At 39.8% G+C, this 23,974-nt stretch overlaps 1 protein-coding gene across 1 annotated transcript; it reads right to left on the bottom strand.

Annotated features, from left to right (window-relative positions):
* Positions 1-2,883: 2,883 nt before the first annotated feature.
* lingo1b (leucine rich repeat and Ig domain containing 1b) lies at positions 2,884-23,744 on the bottom strand. Its single transcript, XM_032518460.1, has 2 exons — positions 23,361-23,744; positions 2,884-5,091 (listed from the first exon to the last, which is right to left on the bottom strand). The coding sequence occupies exons 1-2, from the start codon at positions 23,370-23,372 to the stop codon at positions 3,232-3,234; spliced, it is 1,872 nt and encodes a 623-aa protein (XP_032374351.1). The 5' UTR covers positions 23,373-23,744; the 3' UTR covers positions 2,884-3,231.
* Between the last annotated feature and the right edge of the window lie 230 nt (positions 23,745-23,974).

Raw genomic sequence — 23,974 nt, 5'->3', positions numbered from 1 at the left:
CATAGTTCCATGCGTTCTTTACATTGGCAAGGATATTAAGAAATTCATCCATTAGAGGGGGCGCTAACAAATGTCTTGGGCAGCAGCTATTATAAGCCTATGGCTGCATTTTTAGACTTATTTCCTCGAGTCAATTGCACAAGTCTCCAATATTTTTGCAGGTTAATCCATGTTTTTATTCCAAATTAATGAAGAAGACACATCCAGTCTGTTGCATGTTTGGCACGCAGAGAAGAGTGACCTTTTGCTTACTCTGACATCATGATGTCAAAATAAGTCATGTCCTCCTTGTTTTTGATCTGGCTGATAGTTGCTGCTTAAAGGGGCTGTACTTGACATTCAGAACATTAACATAGCAGCAAATGAATATTTGCTATAAAAGATATTGTGGTAAAGATAATGAAGTCACACTCCCACTATTGTGTTGTAGTCTAGTTTTTCTGTTTTGTTATAATAGCCAGTCCAGCTGTGCATGCATGTGGCTGTGAGGAAACGTAAGTATTTTACATACTGGGGAACAGCTGCCTGGAGGCAATCCCAACCTGCTGTTTTTTTTCAGTATTTTGAGAAAACAGCCCCTTTTAAATAAATAAAAAAACTTCTTTATGCCTTCTAGCTTTCAGTGTAATGTTGTGACCCCATTGTCAAGCTGACAGTTGAATATGTTTTTGAGCATTTGTTCTCACAACATCCAACAATTGTGAAACACTCCAAGGCTGCTATCACAAGTTAGGATTTGCCATAGCTAACATACTCATTGTGCTTAGTAAGAAATATTTTGTGTTAAACTCGAAAGACAGCTGAAGCTTACAATATGCAGCTTAGGCTGATGAACCCGGAGCCAGGTGTGACAATAGAAATATGATATCTAGGTCTAACATGATCTCACTTGACATGCCATTTGGGTTGGTTGGGAAAGAGTATAGTCTACATTACCACCAATTTTATGGCCCCCACTGACAAGTACCAACATTAAAAGACTGCAGTGATTTGGGTATGTAGTAGCTAGTAGTTGGGGGGGTGGTAGTAGCTCAGTCCATAGGGAGTTGGATTGGGAACGGGAGGGTCGCTGGTTCAAGTCCCCGTACGGACCAAAAGTATGGTGGTGGACTGGTAGCTGGAGAGGTGCCTCCTGGGCACTGCCAAGGTGCTCTGCCCATGGAAAGGCTGCTCGGGGCGCCTTTCCATGGGCAGCCCCCTCACTCTGACATCTCTCCATTTGTGCATGTGTAGGGCCTGAACGTGTGTGTGTAATTCAGGCATGTGTGTAATAACAACAGAGTGAAACATGTAGTTTCCACTTGTGGGATTAATAAAGTAAAGTATAAAGTATGTAAGTGTGCTTGCTTCCCTTTGAGTCTTTAGTAAAGCAGTTGGCTCTATGGACATCACTTGCAGCACAGGAGATCACCACTCTTAGAGTGGCAAAATCTGTCCTTACATTCATTTTTCATAGTAGGTGAGCATAAAATAAGCACCCGTAGTATAAAATGTTATTTATTTAATAGAATTTCCATCTGCCTGTCCCTTTTTTTTCTTTTTTTCGCTTTCTTTTTCTTTTTTAAAAACAGCACTTTTAGAGTTAATGAACACACTATCTTTAGAGCAGACCTTGACTGTGAAATTAATTACATAAAATCCTTATGAGGCATAAAAGTCCATTTTGCACATAACTATTGGGTATTGCTTGGCTGAAAGCTGGAAAATGTTACTTAAGGCAACACATTCATAATGTCAGCATTTTGTATATGCACTGTTGACAATGTAACCTCAGGACTGCAAAAGAGTGCCCACACTTATAAAGCTTCCAAATAGGTCAACAAATTAATTTTGCACTTGATGACAAATTGCTAATCTGATGATTTTCAAGGACACTCCGAAAAGTTGTAACTCTTCTGGTTGAGTTACATCAAAAACATGAATATCTAATCTGCTCCATAGATTGTAATGTTTAAAACTCACAGCCAATAAAAGCATTACTATTGTGTCATAGCATAATGTACAAGGAAAGAATAAAATACAGAAAATATATGTATAGCTGAATATGTTAATACATTTAATGACAAACTTCCTTTGCTGGCAGAAAGGAGCACATTTTGTAGGACTGGCTTTTTTTTTTCTTATTCTGTGTGTTAACATGCACGCTTCTAATTTGACTGTAACCAGATTAAGGGAATACTCCAGGTATTATAACTGATAATTAAAGCCCAATTGACAAAATTGCTTGTCTATGACAAGTAATGGAGCATCGGGCTTCTACTTGATTTTTTTGTGACAGGTGTTCTTGCAGACGTCAGTGTCGAAGTGTGCAGAGAAAACATCAAAACACAATTTAATGTTGAAGGCCTTTGGTCACTGACACAGCGTGGTAAATTACACTGACTCCTTTGTGTCTAATCCTTACACTGATTCCTAATACTAAAATTTCAATTTTGGAGAATTGCCATTCAAAAATGTTTTGGTTTCTCATATCAAAACTTATTTCTGTATTTAGTATCTTATTTTCAAAGTTATTACATTTAGTCTTGTAATAGTGTGACTTTCCTTTCTTGAAATTTTAAGTTTCAAAGTTTAGCCTATCCTTTTAATTTCACAACTTCTTTCTTGGAAGTACTTCTTTATTCCCTCAAAATATGACTATCATCTTTCCCTTTTTCTATCTATCTAAAAATGCCCCTAATACTCATGTCACATTTGTCAATCACTTGTGATGGGACAACATAAAATGGAAAAATGCTTTCAACTTAGCATTTCAAGCAGCAGAATTTAATAATGGCTCTGATGGGCAGTTGTGCTTTGTACATCAATAAAGCAAAAAAAGAAGAAATCTTTCTTTTATTCCCCATAAAAGATTTTACTTGCAGACTAATCACCAAATTCTTTCAGACCATAACCCACCTATAATGTATTTTTGGAAATCCCTCGGCTGTGATCCATGTGCTTATTCAAACTATTAGCTTAATTTGGTTAAACACAGTAATCAGGTTGAGTGCATGTTAACATACTAATTATTGCCATTATAACTTTACAGAAATTTGAATATTTTAAATTCAACATTTGCTTTGAAAGATTCAGTCCCTCAAATGAAAAAAAAACAATTTGAGGGTATAGTGTCAAGATGCATTTGCTGCTGTGCAATTTCTATCTCTTTTAAAGTGAGTACATATTTGAAGCAAAGATAGTATGCACCCCAAATGCATTTTCTAAGCTTACATGGCCTCCATTCCAAGTTCACATGATTTTCATGTTGAATTGTACGGGTGCGTCGGTTGGACTGGCCTCCTCTGGTTCCTCTTTACGTGGCACATATTCAACCTCTATACTTGACTTAGCATTGTCTTTTCCCCGACTCCAGAGAAACAATATTACAAGACAGAAAAGGACAACTCCAAGGAAAGAGATAAATCCCATAGTGGTTGCAATGATGAGTGTCTTTACATCAAATGGAAATGTAACTGTGGCCCGGGTTACATTAGCACCTTCATCGCTGGGCTGGTTGGAAATGAAGGCAAATGTCTTGTTTGGCTGGTGGGGCCAATTGGGGGAATAGCTATGCACAAAAAGGTGAGCAGCTTTGGTGTCATTGCCTGCTGCATTGCTTGCAATGCACAAGTAGGTGCCGTTGTCTTGGATTTGGGCGTAACGCACCTCCAAAGTGCCCTCATTAGACACAGAAAGCCTTGATCCCACAGTTTTGGTAGTGATGTATTCCTTCTTAGGGGATAGCCACATTATCACAGGGACCGGGTCACCCTCAGCCTGGCAGTCAAAATGAACCGTAGTTCCTTCATCTACATGGCTTTCTTGAACCTTATAATCCATGATCTTTGATTTCTGGCAAATAAAATAGTCAGAAGGGAGAATGTCTGGGAAGTCCTTGAACTCTTGTCCTTGAACAATTTCAGGTGAAGCACACATGGGCTGCTGTCTGTTAAAGTTGAGCCTCCATCGCCGGCGGAAGACCCAGAGCAAGCGACAGTCGCAGGCCAACGGGTTGTCAAACAAAGCCAGAGTCTCCAGGTTTCCCACTGAGTGGAAAACGGACTCCTCTAGGGTGTTCAATCTGTTGCTGGATACATTGAGTACACGGAGGTGGTTGAGTCCTCGGAAAGAGTAGGGCTCAATGGCAGTTAATCTCCCACCAGCCAAATAAAAAGCCTGGAGCTTCTGAAGATTGAAGAGTTTGTTCCCTTCCACAGTATGAATGGGATTGAAAGACAGATTAAAAAACCGGAGATATCTCAGGTGACTGATGGCTTGGTAGGGGATGACAGTAAGATTACAATTTGTGATGGACAATGATGTTAGGTTGAGTCCAAACAAGCATTTTGCGGTCATGGTATCCAGGGCAGGCATTTGAGATATCTCCAACACTCTGAGCCGATACAGCCTCTTAAAGGAGTAATCCTTCATGGCAGTGACGTTAAGATAGCTTAATCGAAGTGACAACAGGTTATGCAAATGGCTAAGGGCATCAGTGGGCACTGAGGCAAGATTGTATCCCTCGATGTTGAGGCTTTCAAGGTTGCTGAGGCCATGAAACGATCTTGGTGAGATGAATACTAGGTCATTGTCACCAACCTCCAGAGCTCTCAGATTGTACAGCTCCTGGAACATATAGTCGAGCAGAATGACAATTTTGTTCTCACTAATATCCAGCTGGGTAAGGTTGGTCAGGCCTGTGAACACCCCCAGCTGAATGAGCTTCAGCTGGTTGTTGCGCAGACCTAGAGTTCGAAGGTTCATGAGGTTGGTAAAGGCTCCAGGCTCAATGGATGAAATTGTGTTTTCGTTAAGTTGCAGCTCCTCTAACTGGGGGTAATTAATGAACTCCTCGTTCCCCAGAGTTTTGAGACGGTTCTTGCTGAGGTCCAGCATCCTTGTTTCTGTGGGTATGCCCTCAGGAAGAGCTGCCAGTCTCCGTCGATGGCACACGACTGAACGCTCCTGACCGTTGCAGTCACATCGGGAGGGGCAACCGGTGGTGGAGCCAGAAAGGACGGTGCCCAGCATGAGGATCAGGATGGGCTGCCAGCATGCCACCAAGTAGCTGTGCCCTCCTGCCTCCCCAGACACCATCCTACTGCTTACCTGTGGAGAAAGAAGAGAGAGTACAGAGTAGTTAGTAGAGGAGTTATACACAAACGGCTAAAACAATTTTGAACAATGCCAAATCATACACTGAATAGATAGAAAAATCCCAAAACTGTATTAAAATGTCTGTCATTAGTTTCTTAGTAAAGAAATGCAACACATTGATTCAATTCAGCCCTTAATCATGTTTTCAGTTTAACTGAGTGTGAAAAAACTATTGTGTCATTAATTTTAACTGAACACAAATTAATTTATTGTAGTGTTTAATAATAGTTTTCCTGCAAAGCTTTTTATGTTTCATAAAAAGATCTAAAAATCATTAAAATGACTTTCTGTAAAGGTGTTTCCTAACATACCATTACAGTTTGATCAATTGTTTTGCAATTTACAAATTTTGGGCTGATACTAATGAGTCCTTCCACATTTTATTTTTTGACATAACCTACAGTATAAGCTGAATACATCATAAAACCTTTGAAAAAAAATCTATTTTCAAAGTCAATTGAAATCAAAAATGTAGCATTTATCTGCACGGTTTTTCATGACATAAGCCTTTCCTTGCATCAGATTTGAGTTATGGTGACTTTCCTCACAAATAATGATGTCAGCCAATCAATAAAAAGGGTTTGGTCACACAATATAACCACCCTGCTGTGCTTCTGACTCAGTATGCTGGAAACAATTACTGCCAATATCAGTGGCACACTGTCTTTGCTTGTACAACAGTTTTTAATTGGCAGCCAGAAATGCCATGTTATATCTTTAAATGGCTCCCTGAAATACGTGCTAACTTAACACAGCCCATGCCACTGCTAGACTGTTTACCTTGCAGTGACAAAAATTGCTGCCGAGCGGTGACAGATGGACAGAGGGATTTTCGGAGGCGTTAGAACCCCCTTTTTGGATTTTGACTCTCATGCAATTGAAGTCACATCTATATCAAGTAAGATACATTACACTGTGATTTGTTTTCTTTCATCTTAACAAGTAATGCATCTGTATTGCTTTATAATAGGGAAGTTCAATTCCACATTTTCATGAACTTATTCAACAGTGTAAAGAAATGTATCTTAAATTCCATTATGAGAGGATACTACTTTTCTTCTTGTAGGATGTCTCTTTCTGAATATTCATGTTGTCATATGTGTGAGCTGAATAGGCACTATGTATTCCGTCTGTAACTCATTCACCACAAAAGTGGTTTTGTAAAGAGCGTTTCAAATTATCAGTGTAGTGCCTTTTTAAAACCTCTTTGGCTGTCTACCACACGTCTGTGGTGTTCAAAAAATATTAGACTTGATAGTAAAGATTAGACTGAGTCTGCTTTTATTGCAACACAAATTAAACATCACTCCTGGTGAATTACTGGAAAGGCATGGGACTGAAGCAGCTTGGATTATGGTCGGAGTAGTTTTTAGTGGAACAGTCATTCCAGCTTTTATTTTCTCTTCCTCCAGCACTGCTTATTTCAGTTGGCTGCATATGTCAGACGCGTCGGCCGTCAGTCCAGTGTGTATAGAGCATTGTTAAAAGCAGACTGTCAGAATGAGGGCTTACGTGTCTGTCGTTAGCTCCTTTGTGACCTCCCTGTCTGCTCTGTCTCTTGCTAATTACATGCATTTGAAGATGGATAGCATGTAGACTCATCCAATGGATGGTGAGATACTTCGCAAAGCAGACAAGCACATGTTTAACTTTGAGCCATTGTGACAGACGCTAAATCTTCTAGTGAAATGAAATATTACCAAGATACTTGATGCAGAAAACGGGTGACATGTTATCTGTTTGACACAAAATGTGATTTTTATCTTTTCAAGTCAGGCATATGAACGCAGATGAGGCTCACTGATGTCCTTGCTAATCGAAAAACAAGCCGATGCAAATGCAGTGGTGATTTCCTTGACGAGTAGCATGCATGATTTATGATTCAGAGCATAGTAAGGGCAGGGGTGCTATCTGTGTAATCTGGCCTCACAGCTCAGATCTGCTCAATATTTCACCACTTTGTTTGGACCTTGACTTGAAATTCTGAAAAAAAGGATGGTGGGAAATGAGCTCTCAGTCACCTCCTTTTTATAAACACCATCTTTTAATCTTTGCAGGTTTAGAGTGGGGTTCAAAGTATTTCTTCGAGTTAGTCTTTCTGATGGTATTGTGCAGGGGAGGAATATGAGTGGACAAGTATTTTCACTCCTGTTCTTTTATGACTGCTTACATTTTCTCCGTGGCCCTCTCGCCCTTTCAGACTTCTCTCAAAAGCTTGTTGCAGCTCACCATTAGTTTCTAGTTGTCTTGACTTTCTGCATCTCCGCTCTTATGTTGCCATGTGGTTTAATGCAGGGCAAACCGAAGAGAGTGGTGCACTGCTAATGGGTCACTGAATTTCTGCATGCAGACAAATGAGCTATACGCATCAGTGCATACATGTCCTTCGGTTGTTTTCAATTAAGTGCGTTTGTTGTGCAGCATAATGTTGGACGGACTATTGGGATATTTACATTAATCTGGGGAAATGGGAATAGGTTATTGAACCCTTTTTATTTACAAGAGGTAGACAAATAACCTAAGTAGGTCAAATCAAGCGCTGTCATTATTTGCAAACCAATTAGCATAATTTTTCAGTTCTCTATAAACTGTAGCCTACACTGTATTTGTCTACCATGTCCCTGTTATATATTGTCAGCTTGTGACAGCTGTCATGAATCATCAATGCAGCTTGAGTTCTAAGTGTTTCCCTTGATTTATTAGTGTAACGAGGATTCAATTACGTCTGAGCTGAGCTCCTTTTTTCATAAAGATCTCACTTTCTTTTATTTCAACCCTATGCACGTGAGCATTAAATCTTTTGGAAACACCATGTAGTGATGTGAAATAAGCTGCAATGTCTTTGTGGACAAAGTTTATGTTCTTAGCTTACAGTAGGGCTGTCAATATTGGCCAAAATAAAGGGTAAACCAATGCAAGATACATAACTTGTATATTTTTTTTCAACATCAACATGTCTTTTAAATGATATACATAACTACACATTACCAAATAAAAAATGTCCTATACTGTAAAACTTAAACATTTAAAAACTGTAGACCTCTCCCAGGAGGCAGGACATGCCGTGGATTTAAACACTGTCACGTTGCTGGTTCGTTATTTGCTCATGAACTCTGCCATTGCTTGAACTTAGCGTCGGCCCCGGAAGACATTCCACCATCTCGTCATGTCTATAGTTATACTTATTATTTTATAAGCTTTTTTTTTTTTTTTCACCCTTGGATGTCAGCCTCATGAATCACAAAACTTGATCTCTTCGAGATTTAAACAATCTATATTGTATCTTGTGCATCTCACAGATGCTTTCCTGAATGTCCCCTCATGGGCTCAATAAAGGCTTATCTTATCAATAAAGGCTCATCTTATCAATAAAGGCTCATCTTATCAATAAAGGCTTACCTTTAATATATGTTTATGACTGATAAGGATTATGCTCTCTAGACAGCTTCTTGCTTCTGTTTTCTTCATGACGGTTGTGAACAATAGCTTGTTGTTGAGTGGCAAACATTTCCAAAATATTATATTAATATTATGTATTCCGTGACTGTTTTAGAGGATGAAACAAAAAAGGAAGCTACAGCTACAAAGAAACAAGTAAATATACTGTATATAGGGTTTAAGAGCAACAATTTGCTTTCACTGGTACGTTTGAGTACACATTTAAAGCAAACATTTAAGTTTGTGGGAGGTCAGTAGGTCTCTTTTAGGAGATTGTTCTGCAGTATTTGACATCTAAACAGCAAGTTTAGTGCTTTTGGTGCATGCTTGAATTCAATTTAATCAACTAAAAAGTTTCCATCTTATATCTTTTTATCTTATAATTCACTTCAAATGTAGATGTTTACATTATCACATTTGGCATGGAAATATTTAAAAGCCAAATCTCTAGCATATGCAGATGTAGTCATGCACCAGTTTTAACATACCAAAGAAGAATGATGTAACTAATATACAATGACCTGTATTAATAATTATGTTACAATACATCATTGGTTTAAGATGGGTTCTTCAAAGATGCATTGCCAGCTAATCTACATCATCCAGAGGATTGATCACAGTATTTCCTCTGATTTTGTAGTGGCTTCCCATCATGCCAAAATGTGTGCCACCATGGCATCAGAAATGGGGTGGCAGTAGCTTAGTCCGTTGTTGATTGGGTTTTGTTGGGTTTGGAAACCGGAGGGTCGTTGGATCAAGTCCCTGTACGGAGTGTGGACTGGCAGCTGGAGAGGTGCCGGTTCACATACTGGGCACTGCCAAGGTGCTCTTGAGTAAGGCACCGAACCCCCCTCGGCCGCTCAGGGCGGTGGACCAGCACTGGCAGCCCACTCACTCTCCATTAGTGCATGAAAGGTCCTGAACCTGTGTGTATATTTCTGGCCTGTGTGTATTGTGTAAATTGTAATTTCCCCAAAGGGAATCAATACGGGATCAATAAATGGTATGACTCATATTTAAAATTTAAATCATGTAAATAGGGAAGAGGCACAATTTAGCGCAGTGTCCTTTTAAATGATCCTGCCAACATCATGCTCAGCTGATGCAGAGCATGATGCTCACATTGCAGTTGAACAACACGTAGAACTATTCTGAGGTTATTGGGCCGGTCCAGTTTAGCTCCCCATACTTTTGTTTATGTAGTTTATTGTCAAAACGTCGCTTTCTTCCAAGTTGACTATTAATTGAACAGCTTCACCAAAAACATCACCGCGGTGTTTTAATTGGGCAACGTTCAACTTGTCAGCTCATCGTCCTGATATCAAACATCTGGGATCATTAAATGGTAAGTGTGAGTCAGTGTAATGTAACATAAATTGGAAATAGACTATAGATGTAGTCAGTTGGGTTTTGGGTTCCCTATGTAGAATTTCTTAAATTAATTTTGTAGACCTATTGTAGATGTTAAGCGCCCTACAGTTCCTCAAAAAATACTGTTCAATCATAACTGTAAATATGCTTCATTGTGTGTGAATAGAGGTGAATAAATATATTTTTGTGTCAGTTCCGTTTCATACGTAAAACAATTGGCGGCAGAGTGGGTGGTTGAGGGGGGTGGTGGTTGTTGTTCGGAGAAATCTCCCCCCACTGCTAAAAAAAAACAAATCCTAAAGGAAACACTGGAGCTGTCTGATGAGAAACAAATCCCCCAAGGAAACACAAGATAAAGGGGACGCCTGCATATCCACCATGCCAGGATCAAATGCTTAGAGAAGGACAAAATGGTTCAGTGCATGGGAACTACTCCTGTTGAAATGCAGAAACACACCTGCATGGGGTCAGCAAACGCCCGATCTTTCTTTTTGACAGCCGTATCCTCTAGGTAGCAGGGCTCTCAGCCAAAAAGGCATACACTTTTGCCTCAGAAGTTACTGCAGAACGTACCCACACCATACTTATTTTGGAAGGAAATGGTGTCAAGAGAGATTGGAGACCGGATAATCGTAGTGATCATTGTGGATGATTCAGAGCTTCATTTTGAAGGAATGGTTAATGCAAATATGAAAATGTTTGGCAATATTTAATAACCTGTGTCAGTTTCTATGCCTATAATGCACAGTAAATTATCATACTGCAGTTGTCTGACAGCCTACTGCAAAACAAACTTACTGAAAACACCTCACGCCCCATAATCCACTCACCTAAAGGGTGCTTATCCGACACATTCAGGCAGATACTGACGCTTTCATCAGCATTCATGCTGGATAGTTTCAGTTTGACAGGTGACATTGTAGATTAATGGACTCTAAGATGCCAGGGGACGTGGAGTAGTTGATCATAGGAGCCTGTTTTCTATCTAAACATCACTGTGGTTAATGAAACTGAAAACAACAGTCTCCTTTAGGCTGTCCATTTGAGTCTGTCTATCTCAAAGTACCTTTACTGCACTATGACCTGTTATCAGGAATAATGGCTGGTAGTGGTGGATGCTGGCCAAGCAGGTTGGATGCTTTTATTTTAAAGTAATACTTCTTTAAACCCAAATCTAATACAAACAAAAACGTGTAGTGCCACCACATGAAAAGCTGTTTTTCAAATTGCATATAAATAAATATTTCCTCTGCATGGTGTTTCGTAGTACTTAAAGTGAGATTTAAAAAGTGATGTTAAGATTGCAGACTGTGTATGCACCTCCACAGGACCAGCGCTATGTATCCTTGTGTGAGACACTCACCTCATCATGACCTGATTAGTGGTAGGTCATCATTGACTGCCACATTTTGTAAGACAACGCAAGTGCCCAGGCCCAGGTCAGCCCAGCAACTTCAGTAATTTCAATGTTGTCAATATTTTCTAGTCTGTTTCACAAAAGGCATTTCTTTAGGCCTTTTTTTACCACTACTAACTTTCCCTTGAGCAAGGCTTTTAACGCCAAACTCCATGCAAAAGAGAGGCCTCCTTTTAGTGAAACTCCCCTTAAAAAACAAAACAGACAAAACTTTTACTTCAAAACAATCTGTCTACTGTGAGTAGCAACAGCAACACCATCGATACACATACCCTCTGCCATACTAAGACTCTAAATCCATACGTTCAAAATTTCTAATCCTTTTGTCTGTAAGAACAATCATTAACTTAAGTAATTGAGTACTTTAGCATCTCAGCAACAAAAAACTGGAGTGCTATCAAAACATTGTTTTTAAAAGAAATTAATTCTCTCAGCAAACAATGTTGCTGTTTGGAGTCGAATGCTGGAGGCATGTGGAAAAAAAACAAAGGGGAAATCCTAAGTAACGAGAGTTCTGAGCTGACACATCACACTGACTATGACTACTGCTGAAACGTGGGTGTCAGCCATGCTTGAAAAGCTTTTAACTACACTCAGAACTCTGAGTGCCTCATAGTCCTAATTATGTGTTGAATGTATGTCAACGTGATGATAAGCATCTGTCTTTTATATTTGACACAAATGATCCTTTTTGGAACTGTTGACCTCAAGTCTTAGGTGGCTTGTTTCTATATGTAAGCTATTCTAAAAAATAATTACGATGTCCCAATATGTTGAACTTTGACTGAATGCTGGCAGGCAATTTGAATAGGCTCATCCTGATTGGTGGGGTTAGACCTTTAGTTTCACCAGAAAGCGGCAACTGTGTTGATGTTTGGAAACAATGTGTAACCATAATTACAGGATTTATGTTGTGTAAGATTAAATAGTAAATGTAGGTTTATCATGACCTCAATCAATTTCTTAAAATCAAGAAGATTGAGATTGTTTGGAGTTTGCCATTTTTAAATGTTTGATCAAACGTAAAGGTTGTTCCTTTAAAGAGCGAGATCAAGATGGGCTTGGAATCTAATCAGGATTTTCACGGTTCAACTCGGGGGGGTGGATTTAGAAGCATAGTGATCTTTGACGGATTAAATTCTTTGCCCACACCAAGGTTATTATAGCTTTGCATTTTTCATTATTTTTATTTCATTTTGACATTTTATAATCAAATTCAGGTTAGTTTTAGTTTGAAAGCGGGTTTGCTAGTTTATTTATTTTTTTTAAGCTTTTTTATTTTGTTTTTTGTAATATGGGTAATTTGTCAAGGGCAATATTCTAATGAGGTCAGAAAAAGTATAATGTAAAAACTCAACAACGTATATGTATGATGTATTCAACAATAACACTAGTACATACAATGTGCATTATGAGCACAAATCTATAAAGAGTCAACAGAAGACGCCGCGTTAAGTGCAAAATGTGTAAGTGACGTGTTCCAGGTTAAAAACCTACACAGCCAACAGACAGAAGAAGACAGGAACAGCTGTTTTAACTGTGGTTCAAGTGAAGTGGTGAACTTTTTTTTAACATCCCAGTATCAATCCACATATTAACCCACGTTCACCCCCCCCCCCCCCCCCACACACACTTTTGATGTTCCTGTGTATTTACTAACCACTTATTGGGTCACCGTTAAAAGCCCGCCTGTAGTGTTCTCTGTCCTGCGGTCTCCGTCATGCTGCTGGCCCTGTGTTTCCATACATCCATGCCCTATACCGCGGTTAGCTTCTGTTTCTGGGAAAGGGGGCTGGGCGTTCTTTACCGTGTTAAGGTAAACTAGATTAGCCTCTTTGTGCGCGGTTGTTAAAAGTTCTTTAAAATTTGTGCTGTTTTTTCTTTTAATAAGTTGTGTTTTTTTTTACCATCTTCCACTGCAAGGCACTTGCTTTTGTCTGACACAGTCGTGATCAAATAGGACTCTGACGCTTTTTTCTTACTTCCGGTACCGCCATGATGCCAGGCAAGGGACACGGACTTTGTTGTGTTCAATAAGACATGGAATGTCGGAATTTATGGGTTCGCAGTTGGTATTTGCTCTATAAAAGACATTGACAAAGACAAAAGTAAAGACACCTGGTTAGTTTTGCAAATAGACATTACAGTTTTAGTTTGTTTTGTTTTTTTGTAATGCCTCGTTTCTATTTTAGTATTTTGTTTGTTTTCAGAAACGATTATAACGTTGGCCCACGCTAAAAGACTTTTCATATTATAACAGATGTTGAAAATCAGAAACCCCTCACATAACGACATGTATCAGTAGATTCAACAGTTTTGCAGGAGAACGGTGCTCATATAGAGGTTACCCGCTGATAATTCTGCCGTCCCAGTCCCCAATATCTTCTACCCTCTCCGGCTCTCATTTATGAAACGTGCGTATGACCAAAGACAGGCGTACGCAAATTTCTACGCATGGCACTTATCAATTTAAACGTGAGCGTAGGCTGTGAAAAAATCTCATGTCTGGTCTGAACTCATGTACACAGTCAGTGTGGACTTGCGGTGCAGCATGTAACAGGAGGAGTAGAAGTCATCAGTTGATCACTTATCAACAATGGCAGATCTGGCTCTTTTTGATGACCTCTATGGGCAACCTACTCACACGGGCCATGGTGGAGCGCTCTATCGGATTGATTAAGGGCAGATCAGGAGGGGACCCTATACACGCCAGAAAAAAGTCAGCAAGATTGTTTTAGCCTGTGGGGTTCTGCACAACATCGTGCAGGGAAACGGGGTGCCATAGATGTAGTGATGGAGCCGCTGACCTGATGCCCAGAGAGCACGGTCCAGCACAGCCCCAACTGGGGGCTATACAAAAGAGAATGAGTAGCATTCCTCACTTTCAAAAGTTATAGTGTTATGTTTGGCAATTACATTTAATACAGGAAATATGACGATGCACAACATTTTTATTCTTCAGGTTTTCATTTGTAAAGTGTCGTTAATGGCTACAAGTGAGCGATTTCTTTCTGTCATTGACCAACATATTTCGGCTTGTTTTTCCAGCGCCTCTGCTGTCAGGAGACAGGGTCGGGGTGGTGGTCCAGCATGGGGGGGGCGAAGGACACCAGCTCTCCCTCACAGCTCACAGTTGCCTGGCTCTGACTCATGACAAAAAACAGGAGTAAAATAAAAAACACTGCTTGAATTCTGCTGTGGTCATTTAAAGTACCTAAAAGATTGCAATATACGCCTGTTTATTACTATTAGGACTACAGCATACATGTCAAGGATGTATAAATTACTAAACTTCAGCTGGAGTCCGATTTAATATGGCAACACTGTTGACTGCATCAGTGATGTCTCTCTATTCCACATTCTTCCCACAGCCTAATACCAGTTTTAGGCTGCCAAATAGGACACTCACTACTGCAAACTAAACTGAGATGTCAGGGTTTCAAACTCTACCTCTGAAAAGTGCCGCTTCTCAGCCGGATTACGTCTGGCCATGTCGTGAAGTCTAGGGGCGAGGCCTCAAAATTTAAAAATTTGATATTTAAATTACGATAATTTCCAGCCGTTGCATTTATCAACGTACGATCGTTCTTATGCTCTGATTGGTGTGATACAAACGTTACATGAATCCCACATAAAGCCTGTCCTAAGATGATTTCTGCGCTGGATTCTACATTAGGTTGATAAATGAGGGCCAGGGTGGTTATGTGATACTGGCCCTCATTTGGCCCCCAGAAGCCCGGCCCAGGTTCAAGACTAGACTGCATTCACCGGCTGTCCTTGACATTCCCCATAAACGTTATATCAGATTGCATGTATTGTTAGTTTTTTACCTCACACCACAAGAAAAGCTGGCAAAATAATCTTTAGAATCATCAAAAATCTGGGCTTTCTAACAATTGTCGGGAGGGAAGAATCAGGCCCAAAATCAGCTTTATTCTTGTGTGGTGTGTACCCTGCATAAGGTGAAGGAACAAAGACTCACAACAATACATTGAAAACATTTGGAATTCTAACAGAGCCTTTTAAGATTGTATTGTCTATGGGTCCTTGTATTAACAATAAACTGTTTTCGTTTTCAAATTAAAGCTGCTTTTAGTCATTTTGAGCTAGAGACTCAGAAAAATATCAAAGCCATAACAAACAAAGCCATAGCTCTGAAATACTCAGACGTTTTTTTTTTTTTTAAATTAATGTATGGACAGTTTTCTCAACCATGTAAGAAATGGTGCCGTAATCACCTTCGTTTTAGCACTTGTTTAATGTGTAGGTTATTAAATTACACTCTGTTATTACACACAGGCATGAATTACACACACATGCTCAGTGCCTATACATGCAGTAAATGGAAAGATGTCAGAGTGAGGGATCTGCCCATGGAAAGGTGTCCTTAGCAGTTGGTGGTGCGAGGGCCTGCTCAAGAGCACCTTGGCAGTGCCAAAGAGGTGAACTGGCACCTCTCCAGATACCTGTGCACCACCATACTTTGCATATATCTGCATGTGGACTTGAACCAGTGACTCTCTGGTTCCCAACCCAACTTCCTACGGTCTGAGCTACTGCCCCTCCCCAAAACAACTCATGAAAAAGTGTCCTTTTAGATGTTCAACCGCCTTTACCAGACACTCAACTCTCCAAAAGATACTGGCTTCTATTCAACTCTTTCACACCGGGCAGGTAGCCTACAATCAGATTAGTGTGGGAACTTTCAAGAAGCTTTGGAGCTGGGGCCTGTTGCACAAAAGTAGAATGAAGATATCCAGGATAAGTGAAAAAGCGCAGCTTGACTTAGTGTGATCCGCTCATCGCAGCTTAATCGGCTGCACGTTTGCCGAACCAGGATGAACAGGTGAAGCTATGTCGAGCCAGGTGTAGATAGCTGGGAGAAGTGCACGTTAACGGCTTTCTTAAATAGACCACGGTATCAATCACAGATTTACTGATGCAGAAATGGGGAAGACGCATGCGGCATATGTTTCACCCAATGAGCTAATGGACAGTAACGAGGAGGTGAAGCAAATAATATGCAAAAAGGGAAATATGGCTCTTCAAACGGAGAGAAAAGCCCAACAGACTATAGCAAACTGTCTGAATTTGTAAAGAATTAAAAATATCTACTTAGCCTGCTAATCACTCCACATTTTTACAAAGTTGTATGCTACACTGTTTTAATTTCTTTAAATATGCTTGTTTTATGTGTTGTTTTATTGCTGTGTCTGTTTTTATGTGTCCCCTCCCGACAATCGTTAGAAAGCCCAGATTTTTGATGATTCTAAAGATTATTTTGCCAGATTTTCTTGTGGTGTGAGGTAAAAAACCAATGTGCTGGTTTTACTGTAAAGTGTCTTTGAGTAGCCTAGCATGTAAAGTACAATATAAATAAAAATGTATTATTTAGCCTACTTTGCCTTAAAAGTGAGCAGAGGGTTTTAATGTTCCTCACGAAATTTATTCACAGCGCGAGAACATGTTTTACAACCATATGCACTAATCCCTATAAGCTATGTCTAATTCTAAATATCTTTCTATAATTAATGTTCATGAAGAACAATCAGAACGGGACAAAAACTAGAAAGAAGAGCCTTCAATACACACTGTAAGCATATATGTAAAACAATGTATTGTTCATGGTTTTTTTATTCTTCTCCCAAGGTCCAAGCGTCAGCACCAAAATAAAAAGATTAAGAAGCATTGTGGTGTCCCCAGTGTGATAAATGTACACTATACGTATGCAGGCCAAAATATTGGTCCAGTGATGTGAGACTAATTGAGGTTATGAAACCAAAGTAAGCTATTATAAAAAAACATTAAGCCTGCACATTAAGGACTAATACAAACTATCCTTTATAAGAGAATGACACGCAACAAGAAAATGAAATCATTAATGTACTTGTCTCTAACAAGTCTGCCATTAATATCATCTGGGAATATCGCTGCATTGTCCCACGTAATCTCCGGAGCGTCCTTTATAAACCTGAAGCTGCATAGACCACGGACTCTGTGCTTCTCATCTCTATTTTCATAAAGAGAGTGGACACTGGGCAGCCATATGGTGTTGTTAAGAACTTGCAATGTAGAACTATTATCAACTATTATCGCAGCCTCAAAACACTACCGTCCCACCAGGAAAAGGCCAGACTCTCCCGATTGCCACTCAACATCTGGGTGCCAGTGCAACCAATTCTAACCATCTAAAGAACTGCAATAGTAGGGAGCAGATTTAACACATGAGACTCCAGAATTAATCTTAGCCTGGCTGTTAGCCTGCTCTGGACCAGGCTAGCCACAAAGAATAAATCTCCATGGTTACTTGGCTGGGTTTAATTTAACCTGCTTTCGTGCAACCAAGTCAAAGCTAAATTCATCCAGGATAACTTGAATATCCCGGCTTAATCCCTTATCCTGGTTTTGTGCAGCAGGCCCCCGGGTGAAGCTGCCCACGGTTTCATGGGAGTGTCAGTGAGAGCCAGAGGGACAACCAGACGGGCCGGTGAACAAAAACAATTAACTGAAAGAGGCTGAAAGCAGCTCAGAGCAGCACACTGGGCAATTCATTATCGAGATCAGCAGTACTAATAACCCTTTTACACAGTCATTTGATATAGTGTTGCTATGAAGAATATTGCTTAATGGAGTTTTAATTTGCAGTCCAAGAACGTTTTTATTTTACATCATGTTACATTATTGATCATAAAGAGATCTAATTAAAGACGCTGAGATAGTTTCACCCTTTCAAATTCATCAACAAGAAAAGTCAGATCCATGACAAGGGATGTTTAAATGGCTAAATGATCCTGTTCCTCATTTAAATATTGGAAAACCAGTACCTGGAATTAACCTTGAAGTATATTTAACCTGTTACACGGTATTACCATGCAGATCTACTTCTTGGTTCATTGACAAAGTCTAACAGTAATACTGAGAGGCTCCTTTCTTCATTAACATCCATTCCTCTTGAAAGTCAAGTAGGATAAGCTGGAAATTACACAAACCGTTAGCCCCTACTCACCATCAGGGAATATAAGATGTGTTGGACTGGAATTGAAAGGAAAGGGCTAAACTCTGTGCAAAAGGCAATTTTACCTTCGACAAGCCTCTTACAGTCCGTTGAACGCACATTAGGAGATGTTGAGAGATTTTCAAACCAAAATCACTCAGGCAATAATCACCGGCGACAGCACAAATATGAAGTTAAAGTGCCTTGGTGTTTTTTGCCCATAAAAGGCAACCTGTACCATTCAATTGAGTAGGATGTACAAATTACCTTCTATATATTCTTTGTCGGTTTCTTTGAAGGAAGGCATCAGCCTTGGTGTTGATGTAGAAAGTCCTTAAAGTTGTGAGAATACAGAAAGACATAATTCATCAGGCCTTTCTTTTCAAATGAAAGAAACCAGGCCCCTAGTGTCAATGACATCATTAATACATGCCAAACAAAAGGACGAGCTGAAGAGACAGACAAGAGAGACTGTTTGCAAGATATCCACAGTGAACAGGTCACTGTAGAGTATTTTTCAGGCTTTGCTATGTTGGAGCTTGAATCCAGCGAGGAACATGAGGCAACCTCCGTCATCCATAGTCATCGTTTTGCATAAAGCTGTTATAATTAATGCCGTGCCCGATTTTAAAAACATTTTGGAATGGGCCCGTTCCTTCTCCAGTGTATTGCTGCGTCCAGCATTCCAGAGACATGCTCATCCAAACAACTTCACACTCAACGCTGTGCTTCCTTGGGTTCTAAGCAACACACCTGCCATGGCATAGCTTTGTCATATACGCAGGGCTATAGATTTTTTTTGTTTCAATATTAAAAATATTGAATGTTACTATTCTAACTTATTGTACCCCAAAATAACTTACAGAAGGCAACCAAAGCCCCAAAATGTGCAACTCAACTGTATGCTACTGACTTACTGTGTACTTCTACGAGAAGAAAGCATTGTTCTACTTAATTTACTTGAGAGATAGAGATAGAGAGAGAGAGAGAGAGAGAGAGAGAGAGAGAGAGAGAGAGAGAGAGAGAGAGAGAGAATGTTACTAGTTCTGATGCAGATTCAGATTTTTACTCAGAATACAACAATTAAAATATGATGCACTAGGCTGATATACATAAAACCATCCAGCATTATTAGAGTTCAAAGCACCACCTTGAACAGTTGTTTCAGTTGAAAATGCCTCTTTCAATTCTGCCTTCTGCTTAGAAGTAGTAAAGTTACAGGTCATAGTACCTTCATAATACAGTCTCTGGTTTTTGTTTGATATCCAGTGTTGGCAATCATTGTTGTTGGCATCATGAAAACTATTGAGGTTTCTCTTAGTGAATTTTATATTAATATTAATTCATTAATATGTAATTAAAATATTATAGCAAAATTAGGTAACCATAATATAAGTTGCATTTACCTGTGACCATAAATAATATTTAAAATGTAAGTACTTGTAATGGAAAAATATAAATACAGATAATAAAGATATACAGATATACAGATACTATATATCCTGTTGTTATTAATATGGGAGTTAGTAAAAGGCTGTTGGCTGTCTTGAATCACGCTGGTTCAGATTACGGAGCCTCTGTGTTTTTATTAATGGCAGTCATCCTTAGTAGTTAGCACATACGAGCTTGAAGGGCTAACTTGGCTTGTTTATTTTACATGATTGTATTTGTCCCCCTAAACATCCTGCCAAACCCTGATGAAAAAAACGTATGAAAAAAACTAGTTGCTCAATACTTTTAAATGGGGAAAAAGGAAAATAAATAGTTGAATATGGTATATCGAACAAAAGTGCTGTTTATTGACACAAATGCATGTTGAAACAAAGTCCACAGTGGCTTCCCATGGTCACTTATGCTGTGCTGTGTGTGACGCCTTTGTTGTTGTTCTTTTGCATGTGCATGTCGGGTCATGTGGGTCACATGAGCCAGACAGATAGCTGGACGGACAGATTGACAGACTGAGAGACTTCCTTTTTTATACATGAAATTTGAAAGGCTGCTGCAGAGCAGCAGGTCTGTGACCTTCTGAATACATCAGTCTGTCACCTCGACACCCAGCAGACACTGTATAAACACGTGGTGTAGCAGTCTTCACCACATTAATTCTCACCATTTCCTTTTCAAGGTGGCTGATGTTACCCATAATGTGGCAGCATCTGGAATCCAGATGGATCTTATTTCAGAGAATGCCTTAATTGTAACACCCTAGATATTTTCTGGCCACTTTATACACTGCTCCTTTCTGGGGCATCACAAATGAACTGTTATGTGCAGGAGTGCCCTCATTTTAGGTAAAATGGACTATAATTGGAGGAACACAAAAGAAAACATGAGAAAAATAAGCCAGAAGAGACCAAAGGCTTCAGATGCAGGTGACATCATTAATTCTCTATCATTTGTTACTTACATAAGGCTTAATGAACTCAACCGAAAAGGAACATAGGAACAAAACCGTCTGCTTCCATTTGAATATAGTTATTTATGTCTCCCTTGAATTAACCCACAAATGTTGCTGATTGTAACGTCCTCCAACATGTTATTTGTCAGCTTGACTATTATTCCATTTGAACTGGGAAGAAAACTTAAATCTTGCTGTAAGCACATTATTTTGGCTTTGATGATACCCATTTGATCCCACTGTGAGAAAATTGGCTATTGTTCAGTGATATGTATTCCGCTATGTCACAGAATATTAAGCATATGACAGCATGGAACAAAGCACTGTGAAAAAACAAACCGCAGCACTGCTTTGATTGTGCCTAGATGTTGTGTTTGTTTGGACTGATACAGAACAGGCTCCACTGGTTTTTAGTGTGTGTGTCAATTATTTTACTAGTATTATAATTGTATTACTAGCACTGGTGAAAAGATCATACACAACGTGTCCGTTGTTAGAATTGTAATATAAAATAGCTCACTAAGAGAACCTTTTGAGCTAATTGTGTGTGTGTGTGTGTGTGTGTGTGTGTGTGTATGTGTGTTTAAGAATATAGGTACAAACCTAACTCTGGATCCTGCATATTCCACAAGCTTCCTTTGCTTTAATGTTTATAGATGATGTAAATGTGGCATGGATTGTTGCATCCACACACCCAACTTTTATGTTGTTGTTGTTCTGGGGGCCAGTGAGCTGTTGTGTTCCTCATACAAGTATCCAAACAATAGGCATTTGAACTGAAAGCATCTCACAGTATGTTTGCCATTTTACCCATTAGACTTCTCATATTTGCAGCTACCCTGTTCTGTCCTGACTCTTCGGTTCCCCTCTGTGTTTCACAACCTGCAAGTTCACCATTTTGGTTTGGTTTCCTCTCATCAGCGGTGATTCCAGCCACAGCAGGCAGCTGTTTTCAGTGAAAGAAAATGACGAAGTTGGTGTCTAGCTGAAGAACATAAAGTAGGATTTAATAGCTAAAGAGACATATAATGAAAAGCACAAACAGAGCTAAAAAGACTGAATATTGGGTTTATATTTATCGGGATGAAAAATGATTGCAATTTAATGATTACGATGTTACAGTATATGCTGAATGTGGGAATAGGTTATGTTTTGCAGAAAACCTGTCACATCATTATTCAGTGGAAATATGTCAGTGTTTCTTTAACAGCATAATTCGATGCAAGTTAAATATTGTGGTGATTCAAAATTGTATACAATTTTATATATAGTGTAATGGAAATTGTGTACTCTACAGTCCTGATATACTGCCGTAATATGCGCATTAATGGCGCATAAGTGGTATAATTAACAACTTGTGCTGATTTTACATTTACACACAGTGGGAAACGTATAGCCATGCAAACGGAATTAAGTGTCAGTATCTTTGAACAAAGATACTGACAATGGGTTGGTCGTTGAGAAACAGTTTGCCCAGTAACAATAAAATAGTTTCATTCACTCCTGTTTACCAGATGCAATCAGAAATTCATAAACGTGCCTCGCTTATTGCAATCTGTTACAATAATAACATTGCATTGAGTGCTTTGAAGCGATAAACATATGCACACATTAATAACTACAAAGAAAAACTTTCCAATCAGCTGTCATACCCTGATTACAGGACCCCAATTAAGTGCTTTGTCTAGCTCATAAAGCCTTGACGTGAGGAGCAGACCCTTCACTCAGAGACTGTCAGGGGTCTGTTGCTTGCAGAGGTTGTTACTGCACTGAAAAACCGAGAGGAAGAGTCCCCTCATTGCGGTCTGCCTGCTGGGGCATTGATTATAAAAGCCATGATTAAAGAAATGCAAATATGAGGAGCAATAGAAAATCAAACTATGAGAGATTGAGTATTTGGCTTGCATAAATACTCATTGGGCATCTTTCCCCATCACTACCTATCCTAACTTAACCTGTGGCAAATCAAACACCTGCATAGGATCACCCTTACCCACTGGAATTGGCCAACACCAAAAAGCTGCTGAAGACGAATGCGCGTTAATGAGTAAGTGTGAGTCTGTGATGAGTTGACTGGCATTTGGAGGAACACAAATGTTAATCAGGGAAGATTCAGAAGCAACAACGACCACCCTGGCAAATCACTCAGGGAGAAACACAAAACGGACACTCTGCTGCTCAGCCTCACACCTTTTAGCTGTGTTGTAAAAAAGGTAGGATATAGGTGTGTTTGCATGCATCCATGCACATGCATAACATTCAAAGTACCCATATTTATATATATATACCTTGAACAAATATCTAAGCTACATTCTCTACATTCAGATGTTACACACATATGTGTGTGTTCCAAACACAACACAAACCCAGATTGCATAGCACACAGCAAAATGAAACCCATCTGGATGACAAAGCACAAATAAGATCTGAAGCCCTCCTCAGTGAACAATACTCTCTTTCCATCTATTCCATTTGCCCACGACACACAATTTTATTCCTGACATTAATTTGCTCCCTGGCGATCCCCTGGCCCCACCACTGCACCATAATAAATCTGATCCAATGCTCAGTGCTCAAACCTACCAGAGAGACAGAGTACTTACCAGGACTGTCATGCAGAGAATTCTAATTCAGGCAGCTCCATGTTGCCAAGGAAATTCAAAATGCCTCCGAAAGCATGGAGACAGGGATGCAGGATTCAAGACAGCCTGGATTCAAATGGCAAAGAAGGATCTACACAGTGGTGAGAATCCCTTGTCGGAGGGGCATTTGAGAAATGCCTTCGTTCTCTCCAGATGCGTTAAATCCGGCAGCACTGATAGGCTGACATGTAAACACTCAGGCGGCTCGACTGGCTCACACACGCTCACATACATGCTGCACCTAGCAGAGACAGAGAGGGAAGAGGGAGGGGCAGCTGATGAGAGAGGTGGAAGGAGGAGCTGCAGTGTACTGGGAGAATGAGGGGCACAGAGCACTGGCTGCGAGGGGAGTTGAGAAGAAATGGAGAGAAATGTTCTCTGATTGCACTGGCAGCATCCCCCTCTGATTTTTGTTTACTGTAGTTTTCCTATTTATGGAAGGATGGGAATGCTCTGGTTGACTGGAAATCAAGCTGCTGGATGAGAGAGGGAGAACACTCAGTGATTGTGTGTGTGTGTGTTTGTGGTGACAGAAGAAAAGAGGTTAGAGAGGGAGAAATATGAACGTGCAAATA

This window comes from Etheostoma spectabile, chromosome 1 (genome assembly GCF_008692095.1).
Source record: "Etheostoma spectabile isolate EspeVRDwgs_2016 chromosome 1, UIUC_Espe_1.0, whole genome shotgun sequence".
Lineage (NCBI taxonomy): Eukaryota > Metazoa > Chordata > Actinopteri > Perciformes > Percidae > Etheostoma > Etheostoma spectabile.
This window is presented reverse-complemented; position numbering and strand designations above follow the sequence as displayed.